The 15,333-nt window shown below is 46.5% G+C and overlaps 4 protein-coding genes across 4 annotated transcripts; all 4 read right to left on the bottom strand.

The window, feature by feature from the left end:
- Window positions 1–820: 820 nt before the first annotated feature.
- On the bottom strand, window positions 821–2,501 carry PAAG_02641 (hypothetical protein; the record flags this gene model as incomplete). Its single annotated transcript, XM_002795119.2, has 5 exons — window positions 821–1,400; window positions 1,545–2,070; window positions 2,166–2,202; window positions 2,268–2,293; window positions 2,384–2,501. The coding sequence occupies 5 exons, from the start codon at window positions 2,499–2,501 to the stop codon at window positions 821–823; spliced, it is 1,287 nt and encodes a 428-aa protein (XP_002795165.1).
- A 1,395-nt stretch (window positions 2,502–3,896) lies between these two features.
- Window positions 3,897–8,192, bottom strand: PAAG_02640 (aldehyde oxidoreductase; the record flags this gene model as incomplete). The annotated part of the gene is made up of 4 exons (XM_015844701.1): window positions 3,897–5,577; window positions 5,643–7,576; window positions 7,681–7,884; window positions 7,959–8,192. 4 exons carry the CDS (start codon window positions 8,190–8,192, stop codon window positions 3,897–3,899), a joined length of 4,053 nt encoding a protein of 1,350 aa, XP_015701779.1.
- A 1,034-nt stretch (window positions 8,193–9,226) lies between these two features.
- On the bottom strand, window positions 9,227–11,226 carry PAAG_02639 (hypothetical protein; the record flags this gene model as incomplete). The annotated part of the gene is made up of 2 exons (XM_002795117.2): window positions 9,227–9,290; window positions 9,464–11,226. The coding sequence occupies 2 exons, from the start codon at window positions 11,224–11,226 to the stop codon at window positions 9,227–9,229; spliced, it is 1,827 nt and encodes a 608-aa protein (XP_002795163.2).
- A 629-nt stretch (window positions 11,227–11,855) lies between these two features.
- On the bottom strand, window positions 11,856–14,985 carry PAAG_02638 (hypothetical protein; the record flags this gene model as incomplete). Its single annotated transcript, XM_015844700.1, has 10 exons — window positions 11,856–12,307; window positions 12,427–12,581; window positions 12,664–12,811; window positions 12,891–13,056; window positions 13,202–13,238; window positions 13,308–13,362; window positions 13,421–13,464; window positions 13,514–13,608; window positions 13,690–14,539; window positions 14,702–14,985. The coding sequence occupies 10 exons, from the start codon at window positions 14,983–14,985 to the stop codon at window positions 11,856–11,858; spliced, it is 2,286 nt and encodes a 761-aa protein (XP_015701778.1).
- Window positions 14,986–15,333: the final 348 nt, after the last annotated feature.

Below are 15,333 nucleotides of genomic sequence, written 5' to 3'. Positions count from 1 at the left end.
TGCATTATCACACTGCTGTCAAGGCCTGTTTCCTCTCTGCAAATGTCTAAAAGCTGAATCTTGTCAACGTCATTGTTGTAAAACACTATGTATAAACATACGATCCCATGAATGTCCTAACGCCTACCCACCCTTTCTTTGTCCTTGCCTATGCATACATTTCCTACCCGTTAACCAAGTTTCCCTTCCTCCCGGCACCACGATCTGTATCTCTATCTTCGATTTCATTTTTTCTTATCACATGACTATAACGCGAATGTATTAAAGGGGAATGTATATTAAAGTTAACTGGATGGCTTATTCTGTCCGATGTAGAATAAAGAGAGTGTAATTGAAAACCCTAAAGAGGAGCTTTCCAATGTGATCTATGAGATGCCATTGAATTAATCTCCATTTTTTTTTTTGTTTAATTTCTTGTGCAGTAATGTTAATCTCATGACTGCATACTAAGATTAAGCAGAAAAGTTCTCTCCTGGTATTTGAGATTAATGAAAAATGAATAGTAAATGATGTAATGTAGAAGTACAGTTTGCTAATTGACAGAGACTTAAATCACGGTTGATAAAGAAGGTCTAGAGTGATGAATTTGATACAAAAATGCAGTTAACAAACATACATACCACTGTATAAAACCGAACAAGATACCAATGCTAAGAAGTTTGAGACACATTAGAAACCGAAAATAAAAGGGAGAGATTAGAATCTATTCATTGCCATCCGATAGATCCTTGGGTTCTTCCAGATCCAGAGGTCTTGAGGGCGATCCCTCTGCATACCGTGCTGACTTGAGCCGGCTGCGAGGACGCAACACTGGCGACCTCTACGCACTCGGCCTTGATCTGGTTGAACTCCCATTTGGTGACGCTGTCGTTGAATCCAAAGAACCCTGTCCAATCGAGGGATCAGATAGCGGTAGCATCGTCATTTCCGGCAAATGGCCTTCCGGAATGAAATTGCGACCTTTCCGAAACAAGCCAGAGACCTTCGCGTCATGCTCGAACCGATGGATTTCCTCCTCAGAGGCATCGCAATTTCTCCGTGGTGTCAGGTAGTCCATTTGAAATCCCTGAGAAGCATTGCCTGACACCGTAAAAGGGTTGTACTGACTTTCGTCACTGTTAGCCATGGTCGATGGTGTGGCCGATGCTGGCATGGGGTTTCGGAAGCCCATGCCATGTCGGAGGGTAGAGGCTTTGGGATCACTCGTTGTCGATGTTATCCACCATCTGGGAGACATTCGTGAGAGAAGTGACTTTAACGCTGGGGCGGCAGCGGCCCAAATTGCACAATTGGTTTCAACGTTGGATAATGTGTAATCGATGTTGTATTGGCGTTCTATGTAAGGCTTATGCCACCGTCGAGATGATACGATGAGACGCGCGATTGAAACACCCGTGACGCTATGGACAGAGAAGGAAAATTCAAGATGTTAGCCTGGTTTTACAGGTTGTTTGGTAGGAGCTATAGGGACCATTGGGCACATCCGTAAGGCCAACTAGAAAGTTTTCATAAGGCCGGATTAAGGACGGTAGGTAAGGACGTACAGAACTCCTATACTCATCACAAGCACAACTATTTCCTTTTGCCTCCTAGGCATATTTATTCCCCAAACGATAGCCGAAGGAATGTACAGAAGCCACACGTCTAAGAATATCGACAACGATGCAGTTGAGATAAAAAATCCTCTTCTATCGATGCATGTTCCCCCCTTGATCACCTTCCCATCCTTCATTCCATCCGTTCCTGCCCCGGCATCTATCTGGGCTTCACGGTCCATGTTCTGCCAATCCCAAATGTAGCGTACGGGGCTACATTGGAAGAGGTCGGCAAAGAATATAGCGGCCATTAGGCAAAAATTGACCACAAATAGGACACGAAGCGAGCGGATGACATGAGTACGAAGGCCGTTCAGACGGAGGATAAATATAATGATAGATCCTCTTACGAAAGCGAGGATGGGGTTATAAAGGAGCTGGTTTGCAAGGTTGAATTTCTCACCCACGATATCCAGCGTTGGTGTCTCTGATGGGAATGTTTCCAAGGGATATCCTTGGCGAGCATGTTTCGTATCTTACGGGAGTTAGAAGCCGACAGTTACCACTCGTTCCAGGGCCGTTCAAAAGAGTGAGGAAGCGGGAGAAGATCCAGACGCGAGCAAGACTTACAGCCCCAACTTGTCGCACACATCCCTATCGACATGACCTAAATTTTCGCAATCAGATTCCATGCAAGCTCACTTTGCTGCTGGGAAGGAGGGTTTTCCGTACCATCGCAATTATTATCAGTACATCATCTGTTGACGATACATATATTTAATCAGCATAAAACAGGGTCCAAATTTAGCGAGACGGGAAAATGCCAGTAGACTGCGATAACTACGTACCCCATCCCCAATTTTTCGACAAAGATCTAGAGACCATGCGCAGTGCTACCAGGGCAAGACTGATAGACGGGAAGACTGTGATGACCACCAGGGCCCGGACATGTTTTCCTGGCGGCATGTTTTCCCAATCAGCAGCATGTCAAGCCACCAAGTCCCAGAACCGGCCGCATATCAAAATCCCGGGCCGCTCGACGTTGACGACGCGACCCCGAAACAGGAGTTATATAGTAGTTATCGGGTCGTATCGGAGAATTGAAGTCGACGTATTGAAGACAGAAGCAAGCTTTTAAAAACGGAATCAAAAGTCCTCAAAGGAAATGTGTAGTTACAGTAACTACAGAGAAGACCAACATTTTTCTTTCGTCTTCGCTGCAAAATCTTCACTGGAAATGTTTGCGTCTTCCCAGCGTTAGTTCAACGACACGGGTAGTTATTAGGAAACTGAAAATTGAAACTTGCTTTTGAGGAGCCAACAGCCTGTTAAAATAGGTTGGCTTCCCGGGTCAGTCCGTACATTCCGCTGTGTCGAAATCATGAGTTTCCGAGGGACAATTTTGTTTTGCCTTCGCTCTCCATCAACTTAACAGTAATATGCCTAGGTAAAATACCGGTTGTTGGAGAGCATCACCACAATGAGACAACGTTGTTGTAGTTAGTTAAGCGAACAGGCAAAAATTGTATGATATCATCATCATCATCATCATATCACACTACCTAGGTAGTTAACTAATTAATTAGCTAAAAGCTACTTACACCAGGTTACATGTTAATAGGTTTTAATACTCTGACATTTAGTTACGACTCACAATGAACAGGTAATTACGTTCTTACATATTATGGAATTCTCTGATGCTATGTTGAAGATAGAATCCAACCTTTTTACATATTTTTCATTGGCTCAGATAGATGCAGAGTGTGGTTGCGTGACCTATCCGTTAAACTCTCCGCGTAGTTATCGGTAACTATAGTTATGTTAAATACCCTGTTTGGATTCGATTGACTACAATCACGAAACAATCTTGGATATCCTCTACTTACCTCGACTCTAGGCACCTGATAACCGTCGCGGATACGACATCTGCATGAGCTGCTGTTCTGCCGTGGATATCTAGACATTTGATAGGTGCATGTGGAGTTGGTTGGAGTGTGTCCCACGGTCCTCAAGGAAGTATGAGAAATTGCAATTGGAATGGGATTGGTTCTCAATAATCAGAAAGCAGCAGAAAGACGTTAAGATCGGGCAAACCTGTGGGTTGCGCGGATTGGGTGCACCAGCTAATCGTGCCACGACTACGGAGCATTTAACAGAATTCAACTGCGAATTCAGATAGCTCGTTTAACCAACTCATCATCTGATCAAAGGATTTATTTCACCATTGAAAACGAAAGAACATTTCTTATTTACACAGTTAATATCCTTGGCTAACATGGGGGGGGGGGGGGGGGGGGGGGGGGGTGTTGTATATCACCGAATTCACCAGAGTATGTAAACGCTGTAACTTCCAGTTGTTGCCTAAATAGCAACAAAAAACCCATCCCCCTTATCCTCCACCCGACTCCTCTCCACAATCGGATCGCAGCAGCTAATCCGAATGCGCTCCGGTGTCGCCGGGCTAACCAAGCTCAACACATGCTCAACCCCCCACTGCTTCCGTGCTGCCTTCAACGCATCGCGAATCGCAAAGAAGACAGCACTGCCCATGAACAAGGGCGGCTCGCCTACACCCCGGGATCGCTGAATCGTCCGCAGATTCTCCCACTGCACATCCTTAAGCAAACTCACGTTGAATACTTGAGGGATATCTCTGAAGCCGGGGATTTTATACGTGCCGGGCCCACGGGTGAAAAGCTGGCCAGAAGCACGGTGCCAGAGGCTTTCTTCGGTCGTGAATAGGCCCTGACCCTGGATAAAAGCGCCCTCGATCTGTCCGTAGTCGATAGCAGGATTTATACTCCGTCCCACGTCCATTTTGATATCTGCTCGAAGAGGTGTCCAGTCACCTGTCAACGTGTCAATGTGAACCTCCGCAGCGGTCACGCCCTGGGTGAAGTAGTAGAACATTAGGCCCTTGTTCTCGCCCCACTTGTACGCTATTTCAGGAGTCTTGTAGAACCCATTGGCAGACAGGTTTACACGGTCAAGGTATGCTGCATTCACAAGCTGTTTCATAGTTGCGTTGGGTATTTTCTCTCTGTAAGGCTGGAGGCGCTGGTTGAGCTGTTCACAAGCGTTGAAGACAGCATAGCCGTTGAGGTCAGAGCTTGCGGAGGCTGCTGTAGGGGAAGTGTTGGCCACGGCATTGGTAGCCGTTTCAGAGATGTGGACGTCGGATTGAGGGACTCCAAGTGCTTCTGCGGCAATCATGGTGATTTTGGTGTGGAGGCCTTGACCCATCTCGGTACCTCCATGTGCAACGAGGACACTTCCGTCATTGTACAGATGCACCAGAGCACCAGCTTGGTTCAGGAAGGCAGCTGTGAAAGAGATACCGAATTTGGTTGGCACGATTGCAAGTCCTCTTTTGGACCATTTGTGTGTCCGGTTATATTCCGTGATTGCAGCGCGCCGCGAATCATAGTCGGCCTCGACCATGACCTGTTGATACATGTGTGGTACATACCAATCGTTATCAAGTTCCTGATTGAAATGCGTTTTGTCACTACGCTTGTACATATTCATCTCTTGAAGCTTTTCTACCGGGATGTTTAAATGGTCTGCAATCTCTGACATATAGGTCTCCGCAAAAAACAGCCCCTGAGGGCCACCAAAACCCCGGAATGCAGTATTAGACACCGTATTTGTACGGCACACATGTCCACGAACATGAACATTTGGAATTCTGTAGACACCATCAATATGTGATAGGCATCGATCAACAACTGCAGCAGAAAGGTCCAGCGTGTGGCCTGCATTGGCATAAACATCAGCGTCCAGCGCCAATAATTTGCCTTCTTTCGACACGCCTACTTTCCAGTGGCAGAGGAACGGGTGTCGCTGGCCCGATGTGACAATATCCTCATCACGATTTAACATGCAACGGACAGGACGCTTAGTTTTTGAGGCAGCCACGGCACAAATAGCAGCTAATTGGATTGATCTGAATTCTTTCCCTCCGAACCCACCACCCAGTCGTTTCACTCTCGATACAATCTTGTTTGATGCAACGCCAGTGACTTTGGCAACATACTCTTGCCTAAGAAGTTGTGAGCTTAGTGACTCTTCGAAAATTGTCAGAAACACAACTGGAAAAGAACTTACGTCTCCTTAGGATTCTGTGTACTACTCCAAATCTCCATCTCACCATCCTCTGGCTTAGGGATAGCCACGCACGCCTGAGTTTCCAGATAGAAATGTTCTTGTCCACCTATTCTCGAAACCCCAGTGAAAACATGATCTGCTGCGGCGAACGCTGCCTCTGGATCCCCATTCTGAATATACGGCTTATGATGGTCGAAGAAGGACTTTGCTTCGATCGCTTCCTCAATGGTTAGAACGGCAGGTAACTCTTCGTACTCAATCCTGACAGCTCGCGAGCCAGCTTCGGCAATTCTGGCGGAACAAGCTAGAACCATACCAATGGGCTGACCTGCCGTGAAAACTTCATCAACTGCGAGAAATTGTTCGTCAGATCTATGGCCCCACCAATTGACTTCTGGGTTCGGTAGACACGTGTGATCGACGTATTCGACAACACCAGGTATATTTAAAGCAGGTTGGAAATCGACCCTGATTAATTTTGCCCGAGCCTTGGTGGAAAGGACAAGACATCCATATAGTTCATTGTGTTGTGGAGGTATGTCGTCCGTGTACTGTGCCAGGCCAGTAGTTTGCTTCAAAGCAGAGACATGTGGAACCTCCTTTCCAAGAATTTTCTTTTCATATGCCTCAGCAGCCGCATGGTCCTTCCGGCCTGAAGATATCTCTCTTTCGATTTCCGGAATTACTTCCTCGTCAACAGCAGCCCCTTTGAGATTGGAGAGGACATCATGATAGAAGCGGTAAAAAAACCCGAGTGCAAGAGTTTTGCGATAAGTTGGCATCCCTCCTGGAACTGATGATGGAAGAATGAAATCCCTTTCCAAAGCATCCATTGCACCCTCGAGGGTGGCTAGATCAGTCCAGTCTTTTCCCAGGAGATAAGCCTGAGTCTGCTTAGCAGGGGCTGTTGTCGGGGCCATCCCGCCATATACTAGATTCGCGCTTGTCACGGTTTTAGAATCTGAAAGTGACACCCGTAAAGTAGCATTAACAATGGCAATATCATCATCCTTCCTCTTTGATTGCTTGTATGCACGGAGATATTCCCCAGATTCCTGGCCCACGGGAATTCGCACCAACGCCACGACAGCATTGGGTGCCAAGGCTGTAGATCGATATCCCTTGAAGAACTCGCCCATGGGAATTTCTGTGTCTCCTTCCAGAGACTTTGCAACCAGGACCGTGTTGGTAGCAACAAACACTGGATTTAGGTCGGATATCGGTGAAGCAGTCACTATATTTCCCGCAGGCGACGCAACATTCCGAATCTGCCTTCCAGCAAAGTACCTGATTTGCTTCTTGATTGCGACAAACGCCTGACCCTTAATCGGACCATACCTCTTAACCGCTTCGTCGCATATAGTCTCCAAATCCGTCAAGGAAACATTTGCCCCCAATTCCAAGTAATCGTCCGTCATAGCGTACTGTTTCAACTCCGGGATATCTCCGACATATATTGAATCGACGTATTTCATAGCTTTGAACTTGGTCTCAATTTGCGTCTCGGTGCTGCCACCTATAATCTTGGCAGACGGACAAGCATCCTTAATTTCCAGCAATTGTTGCAGGGTAACAGGGCGATACCACCGTTTTTTCTTGTTTCCAAAGGTCAACGGTTTGAACTCAAATTTATGCAATGAAGGTGGGAAAATTAATTCACTACCAGGACTGTAGGGGATGAAATCTGGCGAATCGAACGTTCTCTCGGCGGTGGTTGTACCGTCCGCAACCATCCTATCTTTACAGTCACCTCCTGAAATTTTTTCCATGCAGCAGCCTGAACCGCCATTTGCGGTTGCTTTGCCACAAGAAAACGATTGCGCGACATCGAGGATAGAGCGGTATCCTGTGCAGCGGCAAAGGTTGCCATCGAATGCTTCTTCAATCGCAAACTCTGAAGGCACAGGGTCGTTACGGAGCAGTGCATATAGACTCTGGTTGTGCAATGCAAAATTAATTAGTAAAAGGCAATCGAAAAAGGGAAGGAGATGGGTGTCTCAAAGCCATAGTTTGCTCAATAAAAAGGCCAAAATCATACCATGACAATACCGGGAGTACAAAACCCACACTGGCTACCGTTTCCAACAGCCATTCTTTGCTGAACCGCATGCGGGCTTTTCACATCTCCTATACCCTCCACGGTGATGACATGTTTCCCATCCACGCTAACGAGCGGTGCGAGACAAGCATTGACAGATGCATGATATATCTGTTTCGTTGTCTGATTAAGTTGTGAAATAACCTGAAAATATCCCCTGTCAATACTAAAAGAAAAAGAAAAGAAGAAAAGGTACAGAGAACAGTCTGTATACACACCACTGTACAAGCACCACATCCCCCTTCAGCGCATCCCAGTTTCGTCCCCGTAAGTCCAACGCCCCTCAGATATTCCAACAGTGTAACCTCAGGATCGGGATTTTCCAGCACGACTTTGATTCCATTGAGGTAAAATCGGAGCGTATCGTCATAACTCTCAGTTACTGAAGCTAGCGAAGGAGTATGTCTCAGTTCTATTGAGGAGTCGGGCCGTTGGATGATCAAAGGAGACATCGCCTTTTCTGGTTACGAAAGATCTCCCGCAAAAGCTTATCTGTCTCTCAACGAAATCTGAGTGGACCATACAGATTCTATGACCATCAGCTGAGATGGGTGGATTTGTGATTACTCGCTCGGTCTTCTATCTGTTGGTTATAGCTCAAACTGCGGTGGAAGCTGGAGTAGCGACCGGGGGGTAAATAGCTAGAGAAGATGGAAGATAGGTCATTAAAATAAAGATGCTTTCCTTGGTGATAAAGGAGCAAACAGGAATATCTAAAGAGTACAAGAAAACCCATCTAGGACTGCGAATGGCGAAACCAGAGCATGAACGTGGAGGATGCATCTAGTTATCTCATTTTGTAACCTAGGTAGTCTTTTAACTGGCTGGTTAGCCGCGGACAATGTAGCCAACCATACGGTGTGGTTGATTCTAGCCATTTTGGAAGACTTCCAATGCGCTTGTTCCTCTGTCGTTGAATGCTGCGAGTGGAACGTATCCACTTCGCCGCCCGCATCCGAAAGACCAATCCTTGGAAGCCACAAGAAATTAGGTAAGCTGTGGGTTGATCCCCACATCACGTGCTTGACGCCCTGTCCAACCTGGTTGACGTCATCTCTTAGCAGTTGTTTACAGCGATGCATCCTCGGGGTTTGAGCTGCTAACATCATCAATTAATTCCCGTATCTAAATAATCCTTGTGATATGATACATAGCAGAAATGTAGACGCCCCAGCTGGGGTTCCAACACGACAGAAAAAGACAACATAAAAAGGTTAAAAGCAAGGCAGAGCAAGGACCAAGAAAATACGGTCCCAAGAGCGGACAATTCCGGCCGTCTATAAGCCCATATTGACTTTGGGGAAAACATTGTTCACTCCAAAATTAGCACTCCCATTTAGCTCAGAATTCCATATCAATCACATAAATAGAAACCATCAACGGACAATGAAACCAAAATATAAATACAGCATGAATTCAACATGATTGTCGTCGACCAAGGAACGGGCATTGCGTAGCTCTTGGGAAGCAAAGCTCTCTTTCTCATCTATGATCCGGCATATCCCTTCTCGTCTTGCTCCCATTTCTTCCTCTCGATGACACTTCTGGCTCTGCGAGACGCAAAAATATATTATTAGCAACAGAGACGGAGTTAAAAAGAAAAGAAAACAAAGAAAGAAAGAAAGAAAAGAAGGAAGAAAGAAGAAAGGGAAAAAAAAAAAAAAAGAAAAGGTCTCTTTGTAAAAAGGAACGAAGGGGGGCAAAAACAGCAAGATATACTTACCTATAAGCCCGTACAAACCGCCATACTTCCGTATCTGCAAGGTTCCAGGCTTCCGAGGCTTCTCTAATCTTCTTATCCTCTTTTTTCCCGCTCTCCAACGTCTGTCGAGCCTTCCCAATCAATTCAAATTCCGTCTTGATCTTCTCCTTGGCCCCACCGGGGAAGACACCCGTAAAAGTTGTCTGCGAGTCGCCTGCCTTCTCACGCGGGATACGGAAACCAAAGTGCCATTCCAAATCATCCACCGTTTCAGATGGCAGCGCACTCTTGGGGTTTGCTGGAAATGACTCCACGGTGAACCACAGGCTGTTAGACATTCCGAAATTCCCCGCAACAATGTTTTTGAAAACAACGACTCGTGAGGAGCCGTCAAGCCGTTCCCCAAGGAGGGACTTTGTAGCTTCCACTAGCCACCTGTCACGGTCGGTCTCGCGACGAATGTACGGAATCGTCACGTTGGCTGATTCACTCTGAATGCTAATCAGGGTATACGGATGAGGCAGGACACCGATGGTATAGATCGCAGAGTTATTGAAGTAACTGCTAGGCTGCAGTATCTTATATGCATATCTTGGAGTGCATGGTTTGCATGACGGATTATTTGGCGGACAAGACGTTTGGAGCATGGATGGTGCGCACTTCGCGAGCAAACCGGCCAGTGTGACTGCTGGGTTCACGAGGACCGTAGTGGCCTTCGGGAATGGCTTGGGGACTGATATTCCCGAGCTGAATGTATTTTGAAATGTGACTTGTAGGTGGAGGTTGATAAGATCGACTAATGCGAGTTTCCCAGCGGACGGGTTCTTGTCAATCTTCTCCGCTATGGGCGAATAGTGAGCAACAACGGTGGTGGGGTCATAATATGCAAAACTTGTCGACTTTTCAACCATGAAGAACTGATCCGGCACCACGTCAATCATATTCTTCGCGTCTTTCAAGTTGTCCCTATCGAGGGCAGATTTTATGGCAACATTTACATGACTCCGCTCACCCGAGAATAACCCCGTGCCCAAATTCTCGAATCGAGTAATAAATTCCGGGTCAGTTCCCCTGCGAAGAGAGACCAATGATTTATCCTCATAGTCGGTCATAGGGAAACACCTCCAATCGGCAAGGATGCCGGAATCAACACTTCCCCATGCGAGCCACCTCATCAAGTCCCCCTCAAGCTCCTTGTTCAACCCTTTCGCTTTGACCTCCTGATATATGTGATTGTTCATCGCCTCTGCAGGACCCAGAACCACCGGGCGGAAACCTTTGGCCCACCAGGCACGACGCCATGTCAGAAGTAGCTGCCTGTCAGCTTCAGCTTCGCCTTTCTGCTTCTTGCTCGCTGAATCATAGTAAGCAAATATCAATGTCCTCGGGGGCAATGGCGGGAGAACAGAGCGGTTTTCATCCAGGGTGATGCTAGAAGAAAATGGGTTCAGCCATCTCCAATCACTGTACCATTTTGTTTCCCCGCTAGTGCTATTCTTTTGCTCCGGAGGTTTGTGCACGGAATGAGGGAAGGGTATTCGGAAATTGATGTCTGGGAGGCCCAGAGGGGTTGGTAGTTTCGGGAGGTTGGGGAGATTGGGAAAATTGGGGAGGAGGTTGGGGAGGTTTGGTCTTGGGACGCTGTCGATATAGGAGCTTGCTTTATTTTTGTGCAATGAGGGCGATGTCGAGAGCGATGTTGAGGGCGTACTAGACAGGATTAAAAGGAAAATGGCAAAGAAAACAACCACAACGAAAAGCCTTGTGCTCCTATGAGAAATCATTGTCAACTAGAGCGGCTAGAGGAATCTCGAATAACAATGACGAGTGGGATCGGCCGGCGAATCTAAACGCCCATTTAAATAAGTCAACTCTGGCGAAGAGCAGCCATCCAATGATATAGAGCATTAGACAGAAAATCCTTCAACCCCTTTGACTCTCTCTCTCTCTCTCTCTCTCTCTCTCTCTCTCACACACACACACATTCCCTTCTTCTAATAAAATCCGCATTGTTTTTGTTTACATCTCCGCCGTGAAATACGTGTTTTGCTGGAGTTTCATGCCAAGGCAACGTGGTCAATTTCAGGTTTCAATAATCCACCTGACCAGCTCCGATTGGTCTCCATACTGTGTATCAATTTTTTTAAATCACTTTTTTATGCGCCCAATGAACAAAGTGCGGGCACGGGGATCCATCTATCTTACAAATACACATCGGTCACTTGGGGGATGTCGAAACAAGATTGGACGTGATTTTGCATTGTCCTTGAATTTTCCCTTCATCTCCATCCCATCCCATTGATTTTTATTCCAGGAAGCATCAAATAATCCAAGCAAACTCCTCGTTCATATATTCACATAACTAACCAATAGACATGGAAATGTAAAATGAGAATAAGAGAGATATCGACACCTAACCATGCCATCGCTGTGACGTCGCCCCATCTAATTCCGCCACAAACCCCTGATCATGCTGCGCCGGCATCTCAATCACATTGGTCCCGAAGTGGCTCAGTTCCACCGGTCGTTGGTCAAAATGAAGCTCCGCCCGTCCATAACCATTCAATTCCACCGCTTGATCTGTACTATACGCATCCTCCTTGTCATCGGCAGATGGCCTGTTGACAGGAGCCGTATCGTCGTCCTTGGTTAATGAGGGCTTCCGTTGGAACTTTCGATGTGCGACACAGAATCCTAATAGCACAATTAAGGTCACACCAGCCAGAATTCCAACAACAACGCCAGCCATCCACGCCTTGCTGCTAGGTCGCTCAGGGGATGGAGGATCTGGGCTGTCGGAATTTGTCACCTGTGGTAATCCGGCCGTGGGAGCGGGTGCTGTGTCAGTCGCGGTGGATCGGGTAGCTATATATGAACACCGCGGAACATGGAATGTCAGCTGCAACTCTCTGATCCGGGCTGACTCGGATATTATATAAGGATAGAGAGTTGCAAAAGTATGATTATGATATGTATGTACGTACAGAATGTTGATGCGGTAGTGTCTGGAAAGTTCCTATACACTGTCCACGGAGAGGCGTCTCCGAGCTGCCCGTACCTGCAGACTAGTTGCGTTCCTAGCAAATTTTCTGACGGCGCCCTTTCGTATAAGAGGACCGAAGCACATAAATTGTTCTTACTATGGCCGCAGAAGTACAATTAGAAACAAGATGCCGATAAAGCTTGTTAAGGAAACGGTCCTTCGTTTGTACAGCACGTACCAGGCCTGTTTCTTGCCGTCGGCGTAAAGAAGTGTGTTACCCGAACATGTTGTCGGGAGCGCGCAGGGTGCCTTCACAGACGTCGGACAGCAGGTGTAATAGCTCTCTGATTTCGTGACCGTTTCTCCAGAGCCACAGATGATCCTCACTACCTTCAAACGTTAAATCTTTTCTAGCTCATGTGGAATCCATTGGGAGGGCTGGAAACGCTGGGATGATAAACGTACACGCGGACTTGGTCCCAGACTGGGTGGTAATTTTCCATCCTAGATCACCAGACGCGAGAGGGCTCCTATCCTCATACTGAGCAAAGACAAGTCTGCCACAAAATAAATTTATCAACGTTGTCACCGTTCGCAGCGGGAGAACCGTCAACCTAACCATTCTCTCGAGCTACCTGGTGAATGGTACGGATGAATGATAAATCTCCGGCATGCTGAAGTTAAAAAAAAAAAAAAAAAAAAAAAACTGGCACAGAATGGATGGAATTGTTTGCCTATGAAAAGCAAGCGTAAAATTAAGAAGTTTCTGCGAATACGAGGTCGTGAATAACTACAGATTGACCAAATTTAGATCTGATCTCGCGCGATTAGTGTCTGCTCTGGCCGGTAGTTTTTATACAAAGTCTGTCTTCAGCCTTCAACCTCTCGGGATCCAGGGCCAGCTTGTAAAATTCAGCTTCGAAGGGCATTTGAATCTCTAAGAATCTCCGATTCTGAAAACTGGGTTTTCTGTGGATGGGAATTGCCGTCCCCACGAAACGCCCTCAAAAGGCTTCCATCAAAACCCAACAGTCGGAACCTATAGACACCTGTCAGCGGTGCTATTTAGGTTGATATTCTTGTATTACAGAGCCCAGTCTCTATCACGTTGGCCAGTTGGAGAGGAGCATGCTGCGAGGACAATGACGATCGAGTTATGTCGAAAATTGAAAAACGTACGTGCCTTCAGATCCTTCAACAACATTATAACGCCCCGAACCCCAACCAAAATTCAAGCTAGTCTATTGTTTAATCTATGTTTTACCACCCTCTCGATCTCAAGCAAAACCTCCTTTACTCCCCACTCCAACAATTCCGTCATACCAGCCCCTCCTTTCCCCGGCGCCACCAAAACGCCAACATCCTCCCTGACGTCCTCTCCCTCACCCACCGCAATCTTCAACTCCTCCAGGCTTCTCGAAACTTCGGGGTCAGGAAGCAACAACCATGCGTGATCAGAGATATAGCGTGGCCAAACGATATCATCGACGTAGCCAGGCGGATCAGTCCAGAAATTCCCAGGTGGAATGCTACCATCATCTTCTTCAAACGCATTAGTTTCATCATCTGCCCCGCCTCCACCGCCACCATCGACGTTTGACTCCTTAGATCCACTTGTATTCTGTGGATTCAATTCAGGTGTAGGCGCGGGGCCAATAGTGACGTATCCCGTTCTGCCTTCTCTCCGCTCTTTCATCACAGAATACTTCGCAGGCAGAAACAAGGGGACGTGTATATGATCATGAACAGCGCGAAGGGGGTGCTTATCGTCGTCTGGCGGCGCATAGAGAAGAAACCCTTCTAGAAAAGCAAGTGATAATGATAATGAATCACCACCCGATTCCTTAGACCCTTGCCTTATCCCTTTTGTATGCCCTTCTGATAGTATGTCCTCCAATTTCAGCGTAACATTCCCTCGAATACGGCGAATTGTGTCGTCATCAACCCCTGAATCTGTAACTGCATTCAGATCCTCCTTGCTTTTTAAGCGTGGTGGTAAAGTGCCATGCGTGTGCACATACGATAACGCAGACGAGAGCTGTCGCACGTCAAGAGCGCCAATTGTATCCCAATCCTGGACACGTTGTCCCGAGGCAGTGGTTGTCACCGGTATTCTAAGTAGAAAATAACATACGATTAGTCGACTGTCCCTTAGTTGATCGTAATTTGCCTCTTTATCTTTTAAAATATGAGAAGATGTCCTGGCTTCCAATCTGCGTGAACAGGGCAAGAAGCGGCGGACAGAAATTGGAATCTGAAAATAGAGCACCACGTACTGATCATCTGGCTTATAAAAGTCATCTTCATGGACAATGAACACACTCAGGTCTTTTTTGTCTCTGTCACTTCCTCCATTCGGCGCATTTTTTCCAATCGGGCCTGAACCTGCATATCCAGGACACGTCTCAGCCTTCTCTTCCGGTTTAAACACCGTCCGAAGCAGACGGGCAAGGGTTGTTTTCCCGCTTGAAGATGGCCCAGATATCCCTACAACAATTGTATTTCTTTTGACCTGTTCAGCTGGTGCAACTTTGTTTTCAGTGGTTGGTGAATCGGCCATCCTTATATCCTGAAAACTGTGGTTGGACTTTGCGGGGTAATTATATTTAACAATGCTAGAAAGAAGTGTTTCCGTTCACAAAGTTAAAAGATGAGGACTCTCAAACTATAGAAGCTGGGTTATAACTAGTTAATAGAAAGCCTTTCTTTTTTTTCTCTTTTTCCTTTGTATTAATCAAGGCTTTGGAGTAATAACTCTTTCATCTACGCGAGAGCTCTGAAATTGAAAAGATGGACATATGCAGTTCCACTCACATGGATCAAAATAAACGCTACAATATCAAAATACACGAAAATATTTAACTCCGACTCCAGCGACCCTGTAATTTATCCCCAGTTCTCCTATCCC

Source organism: Paracoccidioides lutzii, assembly GCF_000150705.2.
Source record: "Paracoccidioides lutzii Pb01 unplaced genomic scaffold supercont2.6, whole genome shotgun sequence".
NCBI lineage: Eukaryota > Fungi > Ascomycota > Eurotiomycetes > Onygenales > Ajellomycetaceae > Paracoccidioides > Paracoccidioides lutzii.
The sequence above is the reverse complement of the archived record's forward strand: the minus strand, read 5'-3'. Positions and strand labels throughout refer to the sequence as shown.